The 17,865-nt window shown below is 43.1% G+C and overlaps 2 protein-coding genes across 4 annotated transcripts in view; one reads left to right on the top strand and one right to left on the bottom strand.

The window, feature by feature from the left end:
• The window catches only part of uevld (UEV and lactate/malate dehyrogenase domains), a 28,244-nt gene extending 19,351 nt beyond the window's left edge, over positions 1-8,893 (top strand). For all 3 annotated transcript variants that reach the window (XM_084168808.1, XM_084168810.1, XM_084168809.1), the window contains 5 exons: positions 342-512; positions 762-926; positions 3,490-3,583; positions 4,655-4,778; positions 5,257-8,893. In XM_084168808.1, coding sequence (XP_084024934.1) covers positions 342-512; positions 762-926; positions 3,490-3,583; positions 4,655-4,778; positions 5,257-5,421 — 719 coding nt within the window. In that variant the 3' untranslated portion in view covers positions 5,422-8,893. The remainder of the gene's footprint in view (positions 1-341; positions 513-761; positions 927-3,489; positions 3,584-4,654; positions 4,779-5,256) is intronic.
• A 650-nt stretch (positions 8,894-9,543) lies between these two features.
• The window catches only part of LOC311135002 (uncharacterized protein), a 128,476-nt gene continuing 120,154 nt past the window's right edge, over positions 9,544-17,865 (bottom strand). Inside the window, exons 13-14 of the mRNA XM_084168806.1 lie at positions 14,279-14,431; positions 9,544-13,520 (exon numbers count right to left, since the gene is read on the bottom strand). Coding sequence (XP_084024932.1) covers positions 11,917-13,520; positions 14,279-14,431 — 1,757 coding nt within the window. The 3' untranslated portion in view covers positions 9,544-11,916. The remainder of the gene's footprint in view (positions 13,521-14,278; positions 14,432-17,865) is intronic.

Below are 17,865 nucleotides of genomic sequence, written 5' to 3'. Positions count from 1 at the left end.
AACATTATGCATGGCTTGACATTAACCATTTTAGGACTGATGTTTTACTTATAAAGCTCAAATCACTTTATAAAAATAAGAAATGATCTGTAACACAATTGGCCAAATAGGTGACTGAACATTTTATTGTGTTCTTTGATTCAAGAAACCACTTTACAAAATTTAAATTCCTTGTAAAGGTATGTTGGAGCAATTTAGTGTGCAGGTCCATCTTCATAAGGGATGTTTATTCAAGGGATGACTATCAACGCTAGGGCTAGCACCTTCCAAAAAAATGTGTGACACAATCAGGCCTTAAGATACTCCACTTAGTTGAAGAACCATTTGTTTCCCACTGATAGACCTGTCGGCGTCTGCAGACTCCAGTGTGATCGTGGTGACGGCGAACGCGTGGAGCAACGAGCAGTCGTACGTGAGCGTGGTCCAGACCAACGTGGACATGTACCGGGGCATTATCCCGGGCCTGGTCCGCCTTAGCCCCAACGCTGTGCTGCTCATAGCCTCACAGCCAGGTCCGAACACACACACCTACCTTAACTATTATCCAGCCATCTTTTAGTCAAAAGCAGCAGAAGGCACTGAACTAGAAGTGTCATGGGAAATACAGAAGAATAGAGATCAAATCTCCCATTGGCATCAGTGTATGATTTACTGTCCACAAAAAATATTTACGAAAAATGAATAAACCCTCTGTTGTAATATCTCTCTCCCTCCCTCCTCTTCCCATCTCCCTTCTTTTCCTATGTTTTGACCTCTGGCAGTGGACATCATGACCCATGTGGCATGGAGACAGAGCGGCCTGCCACCATCCAGGGTGATCGGGGCGGGGTGTAACCTGGACTCTGAACGTCTCTGTCACGTCCTGGACATCAGTATCAACACACACAAACAGGCCTGGGTCATAGGAGAACTCTCAGACAACAAGGGTAAGATAGAGACCGGTCTGAGGAGGATTTATTTTCAGCAGTGGTGGCAAAGTTAGCATGGGGGGGTTGGGGTCAGTGGGCATGGCCAGTGGCGCGGTCTCCGACCAAATGTTAGAGTCCCTAGTCTTTGCGGTTTTTAAAGCTAATTTGTACATATTTTGTCATGGCTTATGCCGTATTCTTATGCTAGATTCTCCCTGACTGTCTAGTTTTTATTTTGATGATTGTTAGTTCTCAAAGATGATCTTATAAAAAAAATATATAGCTCTTATCTCTTATCATTTCTACGTACTTTGTGGTTTTAGTCATTTATAGCTGCATTATGTAACTTTTTGGGCGACCTGACCAAATTCACATAGACATTTTAGTTATAGATCTGTCATTCTCATTGAAAGCAAGTCAAAGAAGCAGTAGGTCTGTTCTATGTGCGCTATTTCTATGCTTCCCATTCTTAAGTTTTGTTTTTGCGTCTTTTACTTTTGTACACCAGCTGAAAATATAATATTTTTGGTTATTGCAAAGATATTTCACAGCGGTTTAGATGGTACAATGATTCTCTACACATTGCTTGTTTTGTCACATAAACTGAAATTAGGCGAACTATTAGAATTTTAGTTACCAGGAAATCGCTCCGCCATTTCTGCATATTGCACCTTCAGTTTACACTGAAAACATTTCACCATCCTGTAATTTTTTTCCCCAATAAAATGAAAATTTGTTTTTTATATATACAGTTGAAATCGGAAGTTTACATACACTTAGGTTGGAGTCATTAAAACTAGTTTTTCAACCACTCCACAAATGTCTTGTTAACAAACTATAGTTTTCCAAGTCGGTTAGGACATCTACTTTGTGCATTACACAAGTAATTTTTCCAACAATTGTTTACAGACAGATTATTTCACTTATAATTCACTGTATCACAATTCCAGTGGGTCAGAAGTTTACATACACTAAGTTGACTGTGCCTTTGGAAGCTTCTGATAGGCTAATTGACATCATTTGAGTCAATTGGAGGTGTACCTGGGGATGTATTTCAAGGCCTACCTTCAAACTCAGTGCCTCTTTGCTTGACAATATGGGAAAATCAAAAGAAATCAGCCAAGACCTCAGAAAAAAAATCGTAGACTTCCACAAGTCTGGCTCATCCTTGGGAGCAATTTCCAAACGCCTGAAGGTACCACATTCATCTGTACAAACAATAATACGCAAATATAAACGCCATGGGACCACGCAGCTGTCATACCGCTCAGGAAGGAGACGTGTTCTGTCTCCTAGAGATGAACGTACTTTGGTGCGAAAAGTGCAAATCAATCCCAAAACAGCAGCAATTACCTTGGAAACAGGTACAAAAGATACTGGAGGAAACAGGTACAAAAGTATCTATATCCACAGTAAAACGAGTCCTATATCGACATAACCTGAAAGGTCGCTCAGCAAGGAAGAAGCCACTGCTCCAAAACCGCAATAAAAAAGCCAGACTACGGTTTGCAACTGCACATGGGGACAAAGATTGTACTTTTTGGAGAAATGTCCTCTGGTCTGATGAAACAAAAATAGAACTGTTTGGCCATAATGACCATCGTTATGTTTGGAGGAAAAAGGGGGTCGCTTGCAAGTCGAACACCATCCCAACCGTGAAGCACAGGGGTTGCAGCATCATGCTGTGGGGGTGCTTTGCTGCAGGAGGGACTGGTGCACTTCACAAAATAGATGGCATCATGAGGAAGGAAAATTATGTGGATATATTGAAGCAACATCTCAAGACATCAGTCAGGAAGTTAAAGCTTGGTCGCAAATGGGTCTTCCAAATGGACAATGACCCCAAGCATACTTCCAAAGTTGTGGCAAAATGGCTTAAGGACAACGAAGTCAAGGTATTGGAGTGGCCATCACAAAGCCCCGACCTCAATCCTATAGAACATTTGTGGGCAGAACTGAAAAAGCGTGTGCGAGCAAGGAGGCCTACGAACCTGACTCAGTTACACCAGCTCTGTCAGGAGGAATGGGCCAAAATTCACCCAACCTATTGTGGGAAGCTTGTGGAAGGCAACCCAAAACGTTTGACCCAAGTTAAACAATTTAAAGGCAATGCTACCAAATATGAATTGAGTGTATGTAAACTTCTGACCCACTGGGAATGTGATGAAAGGAATAAAAGCTTAAATAATTCTCTGTACTATTATTCTGACATTTCACATTCTTAAAATAAAGTGGTGATCCTAACTGACCAAAGACAGGGATTTTTTACTAGGATTTAATGTCAGGAATTGTGAAAACCTGAGTTTAAATGTATTTGACTAATGTGTATGTAAACCTCCGACTTCAACTATATACTTTTTTGGGGAGTGGCGGCAACGATTTAGCTGCAGTGACCCACCGCTGCTAAATGAATATAGGGGAAACACTGCATACCTAACTTCCAAGGCAGTATCTACTTGCAGTATCCGATGTTGTGGGTGAATGTTTATTACTCTCTGTGGAGCACAGGAGCCATTTAATGCCGTGTCTCTAGATATGAATGGGATTTATATAACACTCACAATCTGTCTTTGTGTTGCAGTCCCTGTGTTGAGTAAGATTTTGATGGCGGGGGCTAACCACCAACATCCAGAGATCGCACCCGGATCCAAAGCTACCAAACCTCTGTTAGACAGGTAAGTAACAACAAAAACAACGAGGTCTTTTATCCCTGTTCCTTCTTTAGCACTGCCAAGAACTTCCCCCGGAGACTGGAGTGACTTTGACCCAAAATGGCATCACACTGACTGAAGGTGTTCCAGATACATGTTGCCCGCAGGCTCAGATCTAGGATTAAAAAATAAGACTGAAAAATTATATAGCTACTGACCTCAGATCAGTGTGTAGGGCCACGTGCAACTCTATCCTAATACTGCACACTGTTCCCCTATACAGTGCACTCGGAAAGTATTCAGACACCTTTTACTTTTTCTACATTTTGTTACATTAAAGCCTTATTCTAAATCAAATAATTACGTTTTTTTTCCCTCGTCATTCTACAGACAATACCCCATAATGACAAAGCGAAAATGTTTTTTTTTGTAGTACAAATAAAAAAACATACCTTATTTACATAGGTATTCAGACCCTTTGCTATGAGACTCGAAATTGAGCTCAGGTGCATCCTGTTTCCATTGATCATCCTTGATGTATCTATAACTGTAGTAAATTAAATTGATTGGACATGATTTGGAAAGGCACACACCTGTCTATATAAGGTCCCACAGTTGACAGTGCATGTCAGAGCAAAAACCAAGCCATGAGGTCGAAGGAATTGTCCGTAGAGCTCCGAGACAGGATTGTGTCAAGGCACAGATCTGGGGAAGGGTACAAAAACATTTCTGCAGCATTGAAGGTCCCCAAGAACACAGTGGCTTCCATCATTCTTAAATGGAAGAAGTTTGGACAGACCTAGACTCTTCCTAGAGCTGGCCGCCCGGCCAAACTGAGCAATCGGGGGGGAAAAGGGCCTTGGTCAGGGAGGCACACGCTTCTAATCGAGAGTTTTATTTTTCATGATTGTTTTGTTGTTGAAATGTTAGAATTTTTATTTTGTGTAGATCGTTGAAAAAAAATGACAAATCCATTTGAATCCCACTTTGTAACAACAAAATGTGGAAAAAGTCAAGGGGTGTGAATACTTTCCTGCTCTAACCGAATGGGCCAACATGGTGTCGTGGCGGTGAACAGTTTCCTGTTTTGTGCAGGGCGTTTGAGATGCTGAAGGGCCGTGGCCAACGCTCCTGGTCCGTGGGTCTGTCCATCGCCGACATCAGCCACAGTATCCTGGTGGACCAGAGGAAGATTCACTCTGTCTCCACACTGGCACAGGTAACACAGCTGCACAGACAGGGACCTCTGGGTTCTGTTCATTAGGTGCCAAACTGACTGAAACGGGGTGGGACTACCTGGACTTATTTTTGCTTTCCATTGCAAAACGTTTAAAAAGCGTTTTTTGTTGCATGCCGAATGAACACAATCAAAGTCCCTCGAGAAACCAACATTTACTGTACACACCTCAGCTCAAGTAGATGCGTTGGAGGAGAGGATTTTGGGGGCAAACGTTCTGACCAGAATGCACTGCTGTCACGTTTCTCAGCTTGTGCTGTGTGCCGCATCCTGCACCTGTGTGTTAAGTTGTGTGTCCCTGGGAAGATCTAAATTGCATACTCCTCTCCTTCTCAAAACCCATTGGATATGAGAGCCAGAGGTCCCTCCCCGCTGACCTTCTCCAATGGGTTTTGAGAAGGAGGTGAGGAAAGAGGGCGTGAGGAGTATGCAATTGAGATTCTCCCTGTGTGTGTTTCAGGGCTGGGGCGGTATCGGTGCAGAGGTGTTCCTCAGCCTACCCTGTGTCCTGGGGGTGTCGGGTTCGACCCGTCTAGCGGGTGTGTCCCTGGGACAGGAAGAGGACGCCAAACTGAGAGAGAGCGTCACTTCACTCTGTGCCCTCCTCACACAGCTCAGGATATGATGCCCTGCCCCGGGCAGCACACACAGCCAACCAATCTGACTGACGAGGCCATCAACACTCAGCATGGATGAGCATTCTTCAGTCCTGGGCCCGCTTTCTCAAAAGCATCTTAAGGCTAGGTTCATCTTAGAACAACAGGATCCTATGGTTCTAAGGATGAACTTAGCCTTAAGATGCTTTTGGTTAACCAGGTCTTGGACCTGGAAGGCGGTAGGGTGGGCAGGTTTTTGCCCCAGCCCTGTACTAATTCATCGGATTCAGCTACTCTACTAACAGTCAAGCTTTTGTTTAGTGGTATCTGTTGTGTTAGTGCTGGGTTGGAACGAAAGCCTGCACAAACTGGCATAGATGACGAGACAGGGTAAAGTTCAAGTGATGAAAGAAGAGAGAAATGCTCTGACAAATTTTACTTAACATAGTTTTCAAAAATAAAATGTAATATGGTTGAATGGTGAAGGTAACTGTTTATTATTTATGAAGAAAATTGTATGCAAAAGGAATCAGAGATGTCTTCATATTTATCTCATATTTATCTTATTTAAAAAGACTTTACAGCACTCCAATGCTAATCATTCCTGGACTTTTTAGAGAAGGAAACAAAAAAAATCAGGAAACAAAAAAAATCAATCTATTCTGATAAATGTTTAAATCAAATCAAATCAAATGTCACATACACGTGTTTAGCAGATGTTATTGCGGGTGTAGCGAAATGCTTGTGCTTCTAGCTCTGACAGTGCAGTAATATCTAACAATTTCACAACATATACCCAATACACACAAATCTAAGGAATGGAATTAACAATATATACATATGGACGAGCAATGACAGAGCGTCATGGACTAAGATACAGTAGAATATTATAGAAAACGGTTTACATTTAACCAAATATTGACTTGGTGTCATTACTATTACATTATGCAAATGTGTACAGTTCTCTTCCTTGCACCCCACATCCCCACAGTAAAGGTGTAGATTGTTGTTGAAATGTATGCTGTGTTTTGGTGGAGGGATAAAGCTGGGTCGTGTTCTTTAGGCACCAAACTGAACAAAACAATAAAACATGGGACTACCTGGACGTGTCCACTAAGAAATGTTTGACTTTACCGATGCAAAACATTTTCGATTGCGTGCCGTAATGAACATGACCTAGGCTTATGCTGTTTTTCACTTAATGTTAAATGGCTTTATGAAGTGCCTTCTGTTTAATATTCCATGCTGAACTACTTTCCTTTAACTGTGCTAAACTACCTGATGTGTGTGTGTGTGTGTGAAACTTTAAAGCCTGGTGTTTTATAGGCGAAGATTGGAAAATGAAATGTATGTACATGCACACTAACTGCTGGAGATTAAATGCTGTTAAATACTAAAGTAAAGATTTGTATTTTTATTAACCCTTTAACTGTCTCTTCTTGAAAAACATTTTAAACAAATATTGAACCTTAAATGTCCTATTACTAACAACTCATAAGAACTTCCAATCATTTTGTAAATTTTTTTTAAAACGTTGTTTAATTTGGAAATTACAGAGCTCTACAAGGCGGTTGAGAAGTCAATGCCACATCAGAATGACAATTTGCATAGCATTTTAGTAATCTAAAACATACTACAAATTACTTTTAGGTCTGCTTCAATGGGTTTCATAGGTAGGTAAGCATTGTTAAATGAGGACTGATGTCGCATTGCAGCAAATTATGGTAATTTTGTGTCCAAACATTACAATACCATTGAAATGAATGTGTTTTCAGGTGGTGTATAGTAAAATCTCCCCTAAAATGATTTTCTTGAATTTCAAATGATCTAGGTTCTTCCATCATGTTTCCCACATGAACATTTGCCCTCCCAGGCCCACCCTGTCATGTGACATCCATAGAGTAGGGCCTAATGAATTTATTTCATATGACTGATTTCCTTATATGAACAGTAACGTTTTTGAAATTGTTGCGTTTATATTTTTCAGTATAGATGGCAGCAGTAGTTGCCTTGGTAACCAGACAAACAAATTAGCTAGTTTAGCTAATCAAACCATCAGTCCTAGCTTACTATTATGAAAACTCATTCAACAATGCCAATGTTTTTCAATTCAACTTTTGCTTTCAAAAGCAGCTGAAACATGTAAGAATGAACTATAGCCATTGAATTCTACCTTGCGCTATAGAGAAATAATGCACGCACGCGAATGCCCTTCAGAAACTAGTTTAACAATGCCATGGTATAATTAAGCAGTGGTATATGGCCAATGTACCACAGCTATGGGCTATTCTTATGTATGAAGCAACGTGGAGTGCCTAGATAAAGCCCTTAGCCATGGAGGCTCCTCTGAGGAGGAAGGGCAGGACCATCCTCCTCAGTGAATTCCATAAAAACTTTAAAAGTTATCCTTTTTAGATAAAACTATACCAAATTATTGATTAAAACACTGAGTTGCAATGTAGATCTACAGTAGCCTCAACAGCACTCTGTAGGGTAGCAGCATTGTGTAGCCGGAGGACAGCTACCTTCCGTCCTCCTCTTGGTACATTGACTTCAATACAAAACCTAGGAGGCTCTTGGTTCTCACCCCCTTCAATAGACTTACACAGTAATTATGACAACTTCCGGAGGACGTCCTCCAACCTATCAGAGCACTTGCAGCATGAACTGACATGTCCACCCAATCAAAGGATCAGATAATTAATCTGCAGTGGTGAGTAGTTGACTCAAAGACAGAGGAAGACAATAGTTGAACAGTTTAACTAATTCATTTCTTCAAAAATGAAGGACGAGCAAGAGAGACTTTTCAGTTTCACTTACTTAGCTAGCAAATGCAGCTGGATAGTTTAGTTACTCAAACAGAGGGATGCTATGTTAGCTAGCTGGCTATGAATATCCAACACAACACTGGAACTCTTCCAAGTCAAGGTAAGCTTTTGTTTTTACTAATTTATTGCCACGGGCCCGCCGGTGTAACCGCTTACTGACTAAATACTAACGTTACTGCATGATAGTAGCGGGTTTACTAACGCATTAGTTCTATTAGCTATGTTGACTAGGACGTTACTTTAGCTAATATGGGTACAACGATGTAGGCTGTGTGTAGCGGTTATGACATGGTTTGGCTTGGAACGGGTTTTTCGCCTGGTCATATAGCCAGCTGTATTGTTAATTGAAGTCCACAAACAAAGGGAATAGGTGAGAGATGCAAGAAGGAATACAACATGGCTGCTATGAAAGTGAACTGTGTTTACGCGTGATCAGGGGTGTATTCATTCTGCCGATTCTGTTGAAAAACGTTTCTTAAACGGAAGCAAACGAAACGGGGATAGAAATACCTGAATTTGTCCAATAGAAACTCGTTTGCAACTGTTGGACTAATGATTGCACCCTAGATAAGCTAGATGCTGGCAAGTGTGCAAAAAATAAATAAATCGTCCTTCCTCATCATAAATGACACTGACCGCCATTGTAGCCGTGGTATATTAGCCATATACCCCCCGCGCCTTATTGCCTGGTTACAATTAATTTACATATTCCTATTCTTCAAGGTCTCTAACAGGAGTGGTGCAATATTCAACACTCACCAAATTAATTCCTGCCTTTTATCCAATATCTTTGGTGACAGATTTTGCGTTTTCTCACAGCCCTCAGTGGCACACAACACTGAACTGCAGCAACCCAAAATGATACAAATTATGTAAATTGATGCGGGAGGGCTAGGAGAGTTGACCAATCAAGTTCAAGTGAAGATTTTTTTCCCCATACCCAGTTCTAAATCCACTGTCAAAATATGAGAAAAGGGTTAATTGTAGATTAAATATACCATACTCTGATTTTACTCTGTAACTGGTCTGTTCTTTTTTATATAACATTTGTCAAAGTATGTGCTTGTTCACGAGGTCGGTCTGAGCTCAAGGCACTGCCCAGATTGATATTGATAAGCTATACTTCAAAACTGGACACCAACAGATCCTTATGATGAAAAATATATGTATTAGCTCAAGCCGAATGACATCGCTCCTTTCAGAACATGGTAAAACAAAAAAGCTTTTTGGCCAGAGCCTTTCAAAGGAATGCACAGTAACCAAGGACGAAACACACTCCAAACAAAGACACTGGAGAAAATAAAATAAAACTTCAAACAGATGTCCATAACACTCATAATTTAATGAAGCAGTAAACAACAGATATAAAAGGTACAGACTAGATCTACGTCCCAAACACTTTGGTCAAAAGTAGTAAACTATATAGAGAATAGGGTGCCATTTGGGTCGTAGCCTATATTTCCTTGTTACGTTATGGCTCAAACTTCCATTCCTCGAAGAATACCTCTCCTGAATGCTGGTTTCTTTAGTCAACACTGACCTCACTTCTAGACGGGCTGTGGCTCTTCAACTACGGTTGTCCCGATTCTTGACCCTTCTACTGAAGTGTGCACTTGCACCCTTTCTCTTGGGTTTAAAAATGGTGGAAACACGCTACGCCAATCGAATGCTTTTAAATTCATGGCCAAGTGTTCAAGTGCACATTTTGAGATAACTGTACATTTTGGGAGAAGGGTAAAGAATCTGGACGCAACTTACAAGTAGGATGAAGTTGACCCTACACACATTATTTTCCTCAAAACACATATTTTAGTATTTTGTTCATTAGTCCATTGTTGATAGTTTTTTTTTAATGCCTGCATTGGGAACCCTAACAATTTCTGGGTAACAATTAAGTAACTTACTGAGATTGTTTTTTTTATTTAAATGATATAAAAGAAACAAAAATAGCTTCTTAGCAAAGAGCAATTTCTTAAGCAAAAATGTTGTTGGGAGTGATCTGAAAACTATGTTATTGGCGGAAAGGTTTGGAACTCTTTCTTATTGGTCTATTAACTAATTTACTGCCTGGTGATGTCACCAGGCAGGCCAAAACTCCATCCCACCAAAACAGGCTGAAATTTCAGGCGGTCTTTTCAAACAGCTCTTTAACTAAAATGGGCATTATCATAATTTCACAGTATTATTCCAACTTCAGTGTGGAAATGTATATAAAACAGGAAAATCAAGTTGACTGCACTGGGCCATTAAGGTTTCCCATTTCTCCACTAAGTGAAACCAGTCTTTCATAAATGGTATTGGGCAGGCTAAAGAATTATTGAATTCACTAATAATGCCATCTTGTGTTCCCATTTGTTTTTGTGTTGTTGGTTTGTTTATGAAGTAAACATGATGTGCGTTCAGCAGGATACAACATTACAGAATGTTCAGGTAGCAATATGTTACGTAGAGCAAACATGCCTCTGACATGTAGAATAAGTCATCACGTCAGCTCTATTAAAGACATTTCTATCTGCAACGTTCTGAACCGTTTGCCTACTGAACATGGCCCTGCTTCCACCCACAACACTTCCGTCTTCTTTGTAAATATTTAACCCTTCTCCATAAAATGTGTACAGTACGTTATTGCTGTGATGTCACAGAAAGGTATCAAAACAAACTGGAATAATAACAATAAAATGCCTCAAATGCAAACGATATCCACAAGATGAAACAACAGAAAGCAAACCAGCAACATCCAAACAAACACAGTACTGCTTCTAACACAAAAGAAAAAGGACTCGGCTACAAGTCCTTGATGCTCAATGAAACATGCATCAGTATATACAGGAGTGACTATTGCACCATGGCTCTATCAACGAGAGAGAGCACCTCATTTGAAGGTCTGCTTAAACATCGCATGTACAAAATCTTTAAATAGTTTGGTAACCATGAACAAACGGCTTGTAAATCATCATATGTAATTTCCTCACATACAGTATGTAACATACGTTTATGGATAAACTGCCAACTATTCATCATTACAAAATCATGAATAACAGGCCTTATAAATGTTATTTAAATAGTTGACAAACTAATGTTTTTAAGCACATTCAAATAAGTTCAATAACTATATGGTCTAACTATATTGTATTGAGTTCTGTGAGCCTGCTCACATAAATTAAGTATATAGGCCTTTGGTGCTTCACAATGACTGTATGCCAACTTGGAAAGCCCTTTGAGTTAAGTTCTTGAACAGAAATTCCTGTTTTCGTTGGATGTTAAACTGCTCAATGCTTAAGACACTTTGCTGTTACAGGAAAATGGAACCGAAAGACAAACAGATTCCTACATGATCAAATTACCAACTGGTCATATTGCCAGACACACGCGCATGCACACACACCTTAAAAATACCTCCAAAACGTGAGGCAAGACTACGGTTTCAAATTCAGGTGAACATTTAGAAAACAATTTGTTGCCCTTAATAAAAGGTGCAAACACCACAAAATATCTATACATATCTATGAAAAAAGGGATTTGCTCTCTCCAAAAACAGCAACTGACCACACTAAGGGCTTTTCCCTCTCCCTCCTACAAAATGGCATTGTATGCTAGATGAGCACAGTAGCTAATTGCTGCAGTCTCTTCAGTCCATTGTCTCGTTCCCACCCAGCCACGTGTCTCAAATTCTTTACGTTTCAAACTATAGAAGCCCTAAAAGGTTACCGATTTGGGCATCTGGTGGCTTCCAGCGTGCATTCTATAAAAGTCTGGGTTGGATCGCACTAAGGGGACCCCTCCTGCCGACTGGGCTGTGAGGGCAGGCAGGGCAGGGAGGGGCCTGTGGGCCTTGGGTAGTTTTTGTAACTGGGAGGAGCCCTGGTTCTGGTTTGAGCTTTGGCTCTGGTTGACAGTGGTGGCTCTGTGTGTGTCCGTTAGGCTGCTGAGCCCAGTGTGGTGGTTAGGAGGAGGGCTACACTGGAAAGGAGCCAGTCTATCTGCGAAGCAGGGCGGGGGAGGAGGGATGACGATGGAGTCTACCACCCAGCTCTCCTCCTGTCCTTCATAGTCCGGCTCCTGCGGAAGAGAGGGAAGGGCTGAGAACGAGGAAGGAAGAAGAGAGGCAGAGAGAGGGGTGGGAGAGGTGGTGTCGGGCAGGGACATGAGGAACACCGGAGGAGGAGGTGGTAGGGGATGGAAAAGAGAGGACGATGAAGGGTCATCGTCCAGCTCGGGTATGCACGGTGGTGGGGGTAGGCCGAACATCCCCAGTGTTTCCTGAGGGCTGGTGCTCGGCAAGGGGCTCTGCGGCAGGGCAGTGGCCGCCTCCAGCAGCCGGTCCATGTAGCAGTCCTCGTCGTCAGCCTCCGAGAGGTTGTCGTACTGGGAGGTGTTTGAGGGCCGGCGGTCCCCTGCCGTCTGGGGCACGCCGAGCGACACAGGGAACTTAGTGGGCTTGAAGGGGATTCGGGGGGAGGGCTTGGCAAAGGCGAGGGGGAAAGAGGGCCGCGAGGACAGGGGTTCCTCCAGGATGAGGTCCAGGGATGTGGGTGGAGGTGGTCGCGGACTCTGAGGCTTCGGTAGGGGTTCTACCCCTAGTGAAAGGGCCGAGCAGGGGGGCACAGAGTCCAACTTCAGCCCTACCTCGGTCCCATCTTGCAGGCATGGAGGTTCAGGGTCCAGGGGTGTGTGGGCGCTCTCTTCCATAGAGTAAAAGGGTGGAGGGGGTAGATCCGGGAGCTCCAGTGTCTTGGACCCTGATCCAGACTGTGTGATGGAAACATCCCCAACAGGGGGCTCATAGGGCGGGGGCCAGTTCCCGGGCTCTCCCTGGGTCTCTGGACCTGCAGGTCGGGCCTCTATCCCCTCTCTACTACCCCTACCCTCAGACCGACTCCCTTCTCCTCCTTTCTCCACCTCTGAGACATGGTCACTCGGACACTCCTCCACCCTCTCCCTGACCCCCCTCACCCCTGGAGGGGACCCAACCTTGTGTGGCTTCGGCGGAGGCTTGGGTGGGGTGACTAGACACATTTTAGGCCCTTCTGGCGTCAGAGCCTGGTTGTGGACTACCACTGGGTCCTGAGAGGGCATGGGGCGCGGGGGGTCGTGGGCCCCAGGGATGCTGCAGGGGTCCTGGGCGTCCCCGGGACAGGAGGAGTGGTCAAGGGTGATGGTGTCCGGCCTGTGGAGCTGGAGCGGGGGCTGGAAACTGGTCTTGGGCTGGTCGAGAGAGAGGGCTAGATCAGGTTGGAAGGGCATCAGGAGAACAGGCCGCTCTTCACCGAGGGGCTTCTTAGGCAGCTCCTCTGACTTGGCTACATTAGGGGAAGATAACATAGCAATTCAATACAGAATAACTATTATAATATCAACACAGGGTTGTAGTTCATTTGGCTTTTTATGTTTTAAACACAGACCCTGTTCAAATACTTAAAGTGGCAATATGTAACTTTTTGGGCGACCTGACCAAATTCACATCCAAATGTGCATTATAGATCTATCGTTTTACTTGAAAGCAAGTCTAAGAAGCGGTAGATCTGTTTTATGTGCGTTATTTCTATGCTTCCCGTTCTTAACTTTTTTTTGTGGATCTTTTACTTTCGGTTTTGTACACCAGCTTCAAACAGCTGAAAACAACAATATTTTTGGTTATGGAAAATATATTTCACAGCAGTTTCGATGGTACAATGATTCTTTACACTATACTTGCTTATTTTGTCAAACTAAAATTAGGCGAACTAGTTGGGTTTTAGCAACCAGGAAATGGCAGAGCGATTTCTGCATAGTGCAACTCCCCTTCTTGAAGTAATCACACATCTGAATAATGTTGGATTGGTGAAAGTATTAGGGTGGTAACCTTGTTTTCATCTATCCAACCACTTACAGATATGTGCTTATCCCAAGGAAATGAGAAAGAGGGGATGCATTTCTGAAGTATTTGAAAAGGGCCACTATCCCAGTGTGAAACTGAGCCTTACGCAATTGACTAACTGACTGACTGACCAAACGACCGACCGACTGTGTCTGCCTGTCTGTCTGTGTAGGGACTGATAGACCAGGCAGAGAGCCCCACCTGATGGTGGGAGGTCCAGCTTCATCTTGCGGAGCTCGGCCATGGCCGCCTGCAGCTGCTCCACCACCACGTCGTCAGGTAGGAAGAATGAGCTGGACAGGCGCTCCTGGAGGAACTCCCTCAGGTCCTCCAGAGGAAGCTTCAGCAAGTGCTCTGATTGGACAGACACAGGATGGACACAGGAGAGGGCAATTTTTTTTTTACAAATTAAAATGCAGACCAAATCAATCGACATTCTGCCACGTTGATATGAGCTTTTTTGTTAGAAAACCACTGAAAGAGTACGACTGTTGTCACAGTTACACCTCTTCTGCTTGCCCGGCAGGCTTTCAGTATTTGATCTCAAACATGCTCTTCATGATAGAGTAGCAACTAGCTAATCACCTTACAGGCTAAATCATAAAATAGCAGCCAATCATAAATAACAATCAAATAACAGCAAACAATCAAGTGACGTGTTATGAAAACCATCATCCAATCATCTGAATTACTCAACAATCACACTACAGCATCCAATGAAAAGACTGCATTCCACTCCTCTCCACAGCAACCAGCGACCATCTGCATTATGTAAGCAAAGCAGCCAACCAACTGAGGCAACATGTGTAGCGATGTCATTTACGTGGAAATACCTTATAGTATAGCTTTCCTCTGAATCCCTTTTATGTTATGAAACAGTCACTTTGGGTGCAGGGTTGCGGTTACGGCATATTAAAGGGTGAACAAAATGAACTCGCTGGTAGTAATCTTGAAATATTTGATTCATCAAAATTCTTAAATGATTCTGTGTGGATCAGATGGTAAGAGTGCTGTGCTAGCAACGCCATAGTCGGGCTTTCAATTCCCACAGGGATTGCATAGTAAAAACTTTTGCACTGCACTTACTGTACTGTAAACTGCTTTGGATAAAAGCATCTGCTAAATGGCATATGCTGGATCAGTTTCCTGGACACAGATTAAGATTAATCCTGGACTAAAAAGCAAACTCAATGGAGAATCTTCATTGAAAGTCCTTTTTAGTCGAGGACTAGGCTTAGGCTACAGCCTAAGACGCATGAATATGGATGAAATTGTACAGTGAACAAAAATATAAATGCAACAATTTCAAAGATTTTTCATATAAGGAAATCAGTCAATTTAAATAAATTATTTAGGCCCTAATCTATGGATTTCACATGACTGGGAATACAGATATGCATCTGTTGGTTACAGATGCCTTTAAAAATAAAAAAGTGGATCAGAAAACCAGTCAGTATCTGGTGTGACCACCATTTGCCTCATGCACCATTTGCCTCTCCTTCGCATAGAGTTGATCAGGCTGTTGATTGCGGCCTGTGGAATGTTGTCCCACACCTCTTCAATGGCTGTGCGAAGTTGCTGGATATTGGCGGGAACAGGAACATGCTGTCGTAAACATCAATTCAGACCATCCCAAACGTGCTCAATGGGTGACATGTATGGTGAGTATGCAGACCATGGAAGAACTGGGACATTTTCAGCTTCCAGGAATTGGGGTACAGATTCTTGCGACATGGTGCCATGCATTATCATGCTGAAACATAAGGTGATGGCGGTGGATGAATGGCACGACAATGGGCCTAAGGATTTCTTCACGGTATCTCTGTGCATTCAAATTGCCATCGATAAAATGCAATTGTGTTTGTTGTCCGTAGCTTATGGCTGTCCATCGAAGTTCAGCATTTGCCCACTGAAGTTGGTTACAACGCCGAACTGTACCCCAGGTCAAGACCCTGGTGAGGCCGACGAGCACGCAGATGAGCTTCCATGAGACGGTTTCTGACAGTTTGTGTAGAAATTCTTTGATGTGCAAACCCACAACTTCATCAGCTGTCCGGGTGATTGGTGTCAGACAATCCCGCAGGTGAAGAAGCCGGATGTGGAGGTCCTGGGCAGGCGTGGTTACACGTGGTCTGCGGTTGTGAGGCCAGTTGGACATACTGACAAATTCTCTAAAACAACGTTAGAGGCGGATTATTGTAGACAAATGAACATTCAATTCTCTGGTGGACATTCCTGCAGTCAGCATGCCAATTGCACGCTCCCTCAAAACTTGAGACATCTGTGGCATTGTGTTGTGTGACAAAACTGCACATTTTAGAGTGGCCTTTTGTTGTCCCCAGCACAAAGTTTAATGATCATGCTGTTTAATCAGCTTCTTCATATGCCACACCTGTCAGGTGGAAGGATTATATTGGCAAAGGAGAAATGCTCACTAACAGGGATGTAAAATTTTTTCCACAAAATTTGGAGAAATTAGCTTTTTGTGCGTATGGAAAATGTCAGTGATCTTTTATTTGAGCTCATGAAACATGGGACCAACACTTTACATGTTGCATTTGTATTTTTGTTCAGTCTATATTACGTACACTAAATGACCAAAAGTATGTGGACACCTACTCGTCGAACATCTCATTCCAAAATCATGGGCATTAATATGAAGTTGGTCCCACATTTGCTGCTATAACAGTACACACTCTCCTGGGAAGGCTTTCCACTAGATGTTGGAACAATGCTGCAGGGATGTGCTTCCATTCAGCCACGAGCATTAGTGAGGTCGGGCACTGATGTTGGGCGATTAGGCCTGGCTCGCAGTCGGTGTTCCAATTCATTCCAAAGGTGTTCGATTGGGTTGATTTCAGGGCTCTGTGCAGGCCAGTCAAGTTCTTCGATACCGATCTCAACAAACCATTTCTGTATGGACCTCGCTTTGTGCACAGGGGGGCATTGTCATGCTGAAACAGGAAAGGGCCTTCCCCAAACTGTTGCCACAAAGTTGTCAGAATCGCACAGAATCGTCTAGAATGTCCTTGTATGTAGTGGTGTTAAGATTTCCCTTCACTTGAACTAATGAGAGACAGCCCCAGACCATTATTCCTCCTCCGCCAAACTTTACATTGGGGCAAGTAGAGTTCTCCTGGCATCCGCCAAACCCAGATTCATCCGTCGGACTGCCAGAGTGATTCATCATTCCAGAGAACGCGTTTCCACTGCTTCAGAGTCCAATGGCGGAGAGCTTGACACCACTCCAGCCGACGCTTGGCATTGTGCATGGTGATCTTAGGCTTGTGTGCGGCTGCTCGGCCATGGAAACCCATTTCATGAAGCTCACGACAAACAGTTATTGTGCTGACGTTGCTTCGAGGCAGTTTGTAACTCGGTAGTGAGTGTTGCAATCGAGGACAGATGATTTATACGCGCTACGCGCTTCAGCACTCGGCGGTCCCGTTCTGTGAGCTTGTGTGGCCTACCACTTCACGGCTGAGCTAGACGTTTCCACTTCACAATAACAGCACTTACAGTTGACCAGGGAAGCTCCAGCAGGGCAGAAATCTGATGAACTGATTTGTTGGAAACGTGGCATCCAATGACAGTGCCCAGTTGAAAGTCACTGAGCTCTTCAGTAAGGCCATTCTACTGCCAATGTTTGTCTATGGAGATTGCATGGCTGTGTGCTCGATTTTATACACCTGTCAGCAACGGGTGTGATTGAAATAGCCGAATCAAGTAATTTTAAGAGGTGCCAACATACTTTTGTATATATAGTGTACATAATTGTCCGCTTTGGT

Source organism: Coregonus lavaretus (assembly GCF_964263955.1).
Source record: "Coregonus lavaretus genome assembly, chromosome: 9".
Taxonomy (NCBI): Eukaryota; Metazoa; Chordata; class Actinopteri; order Salmoniformes; family Salmonidae; genus Coregonus; species Coregonus lavaretus.
The sequence above is the reverse complement of the archived record's forward strand: the minus strand, read 5'-3'. Positions and strand labels throughout refer to the sequence as shown.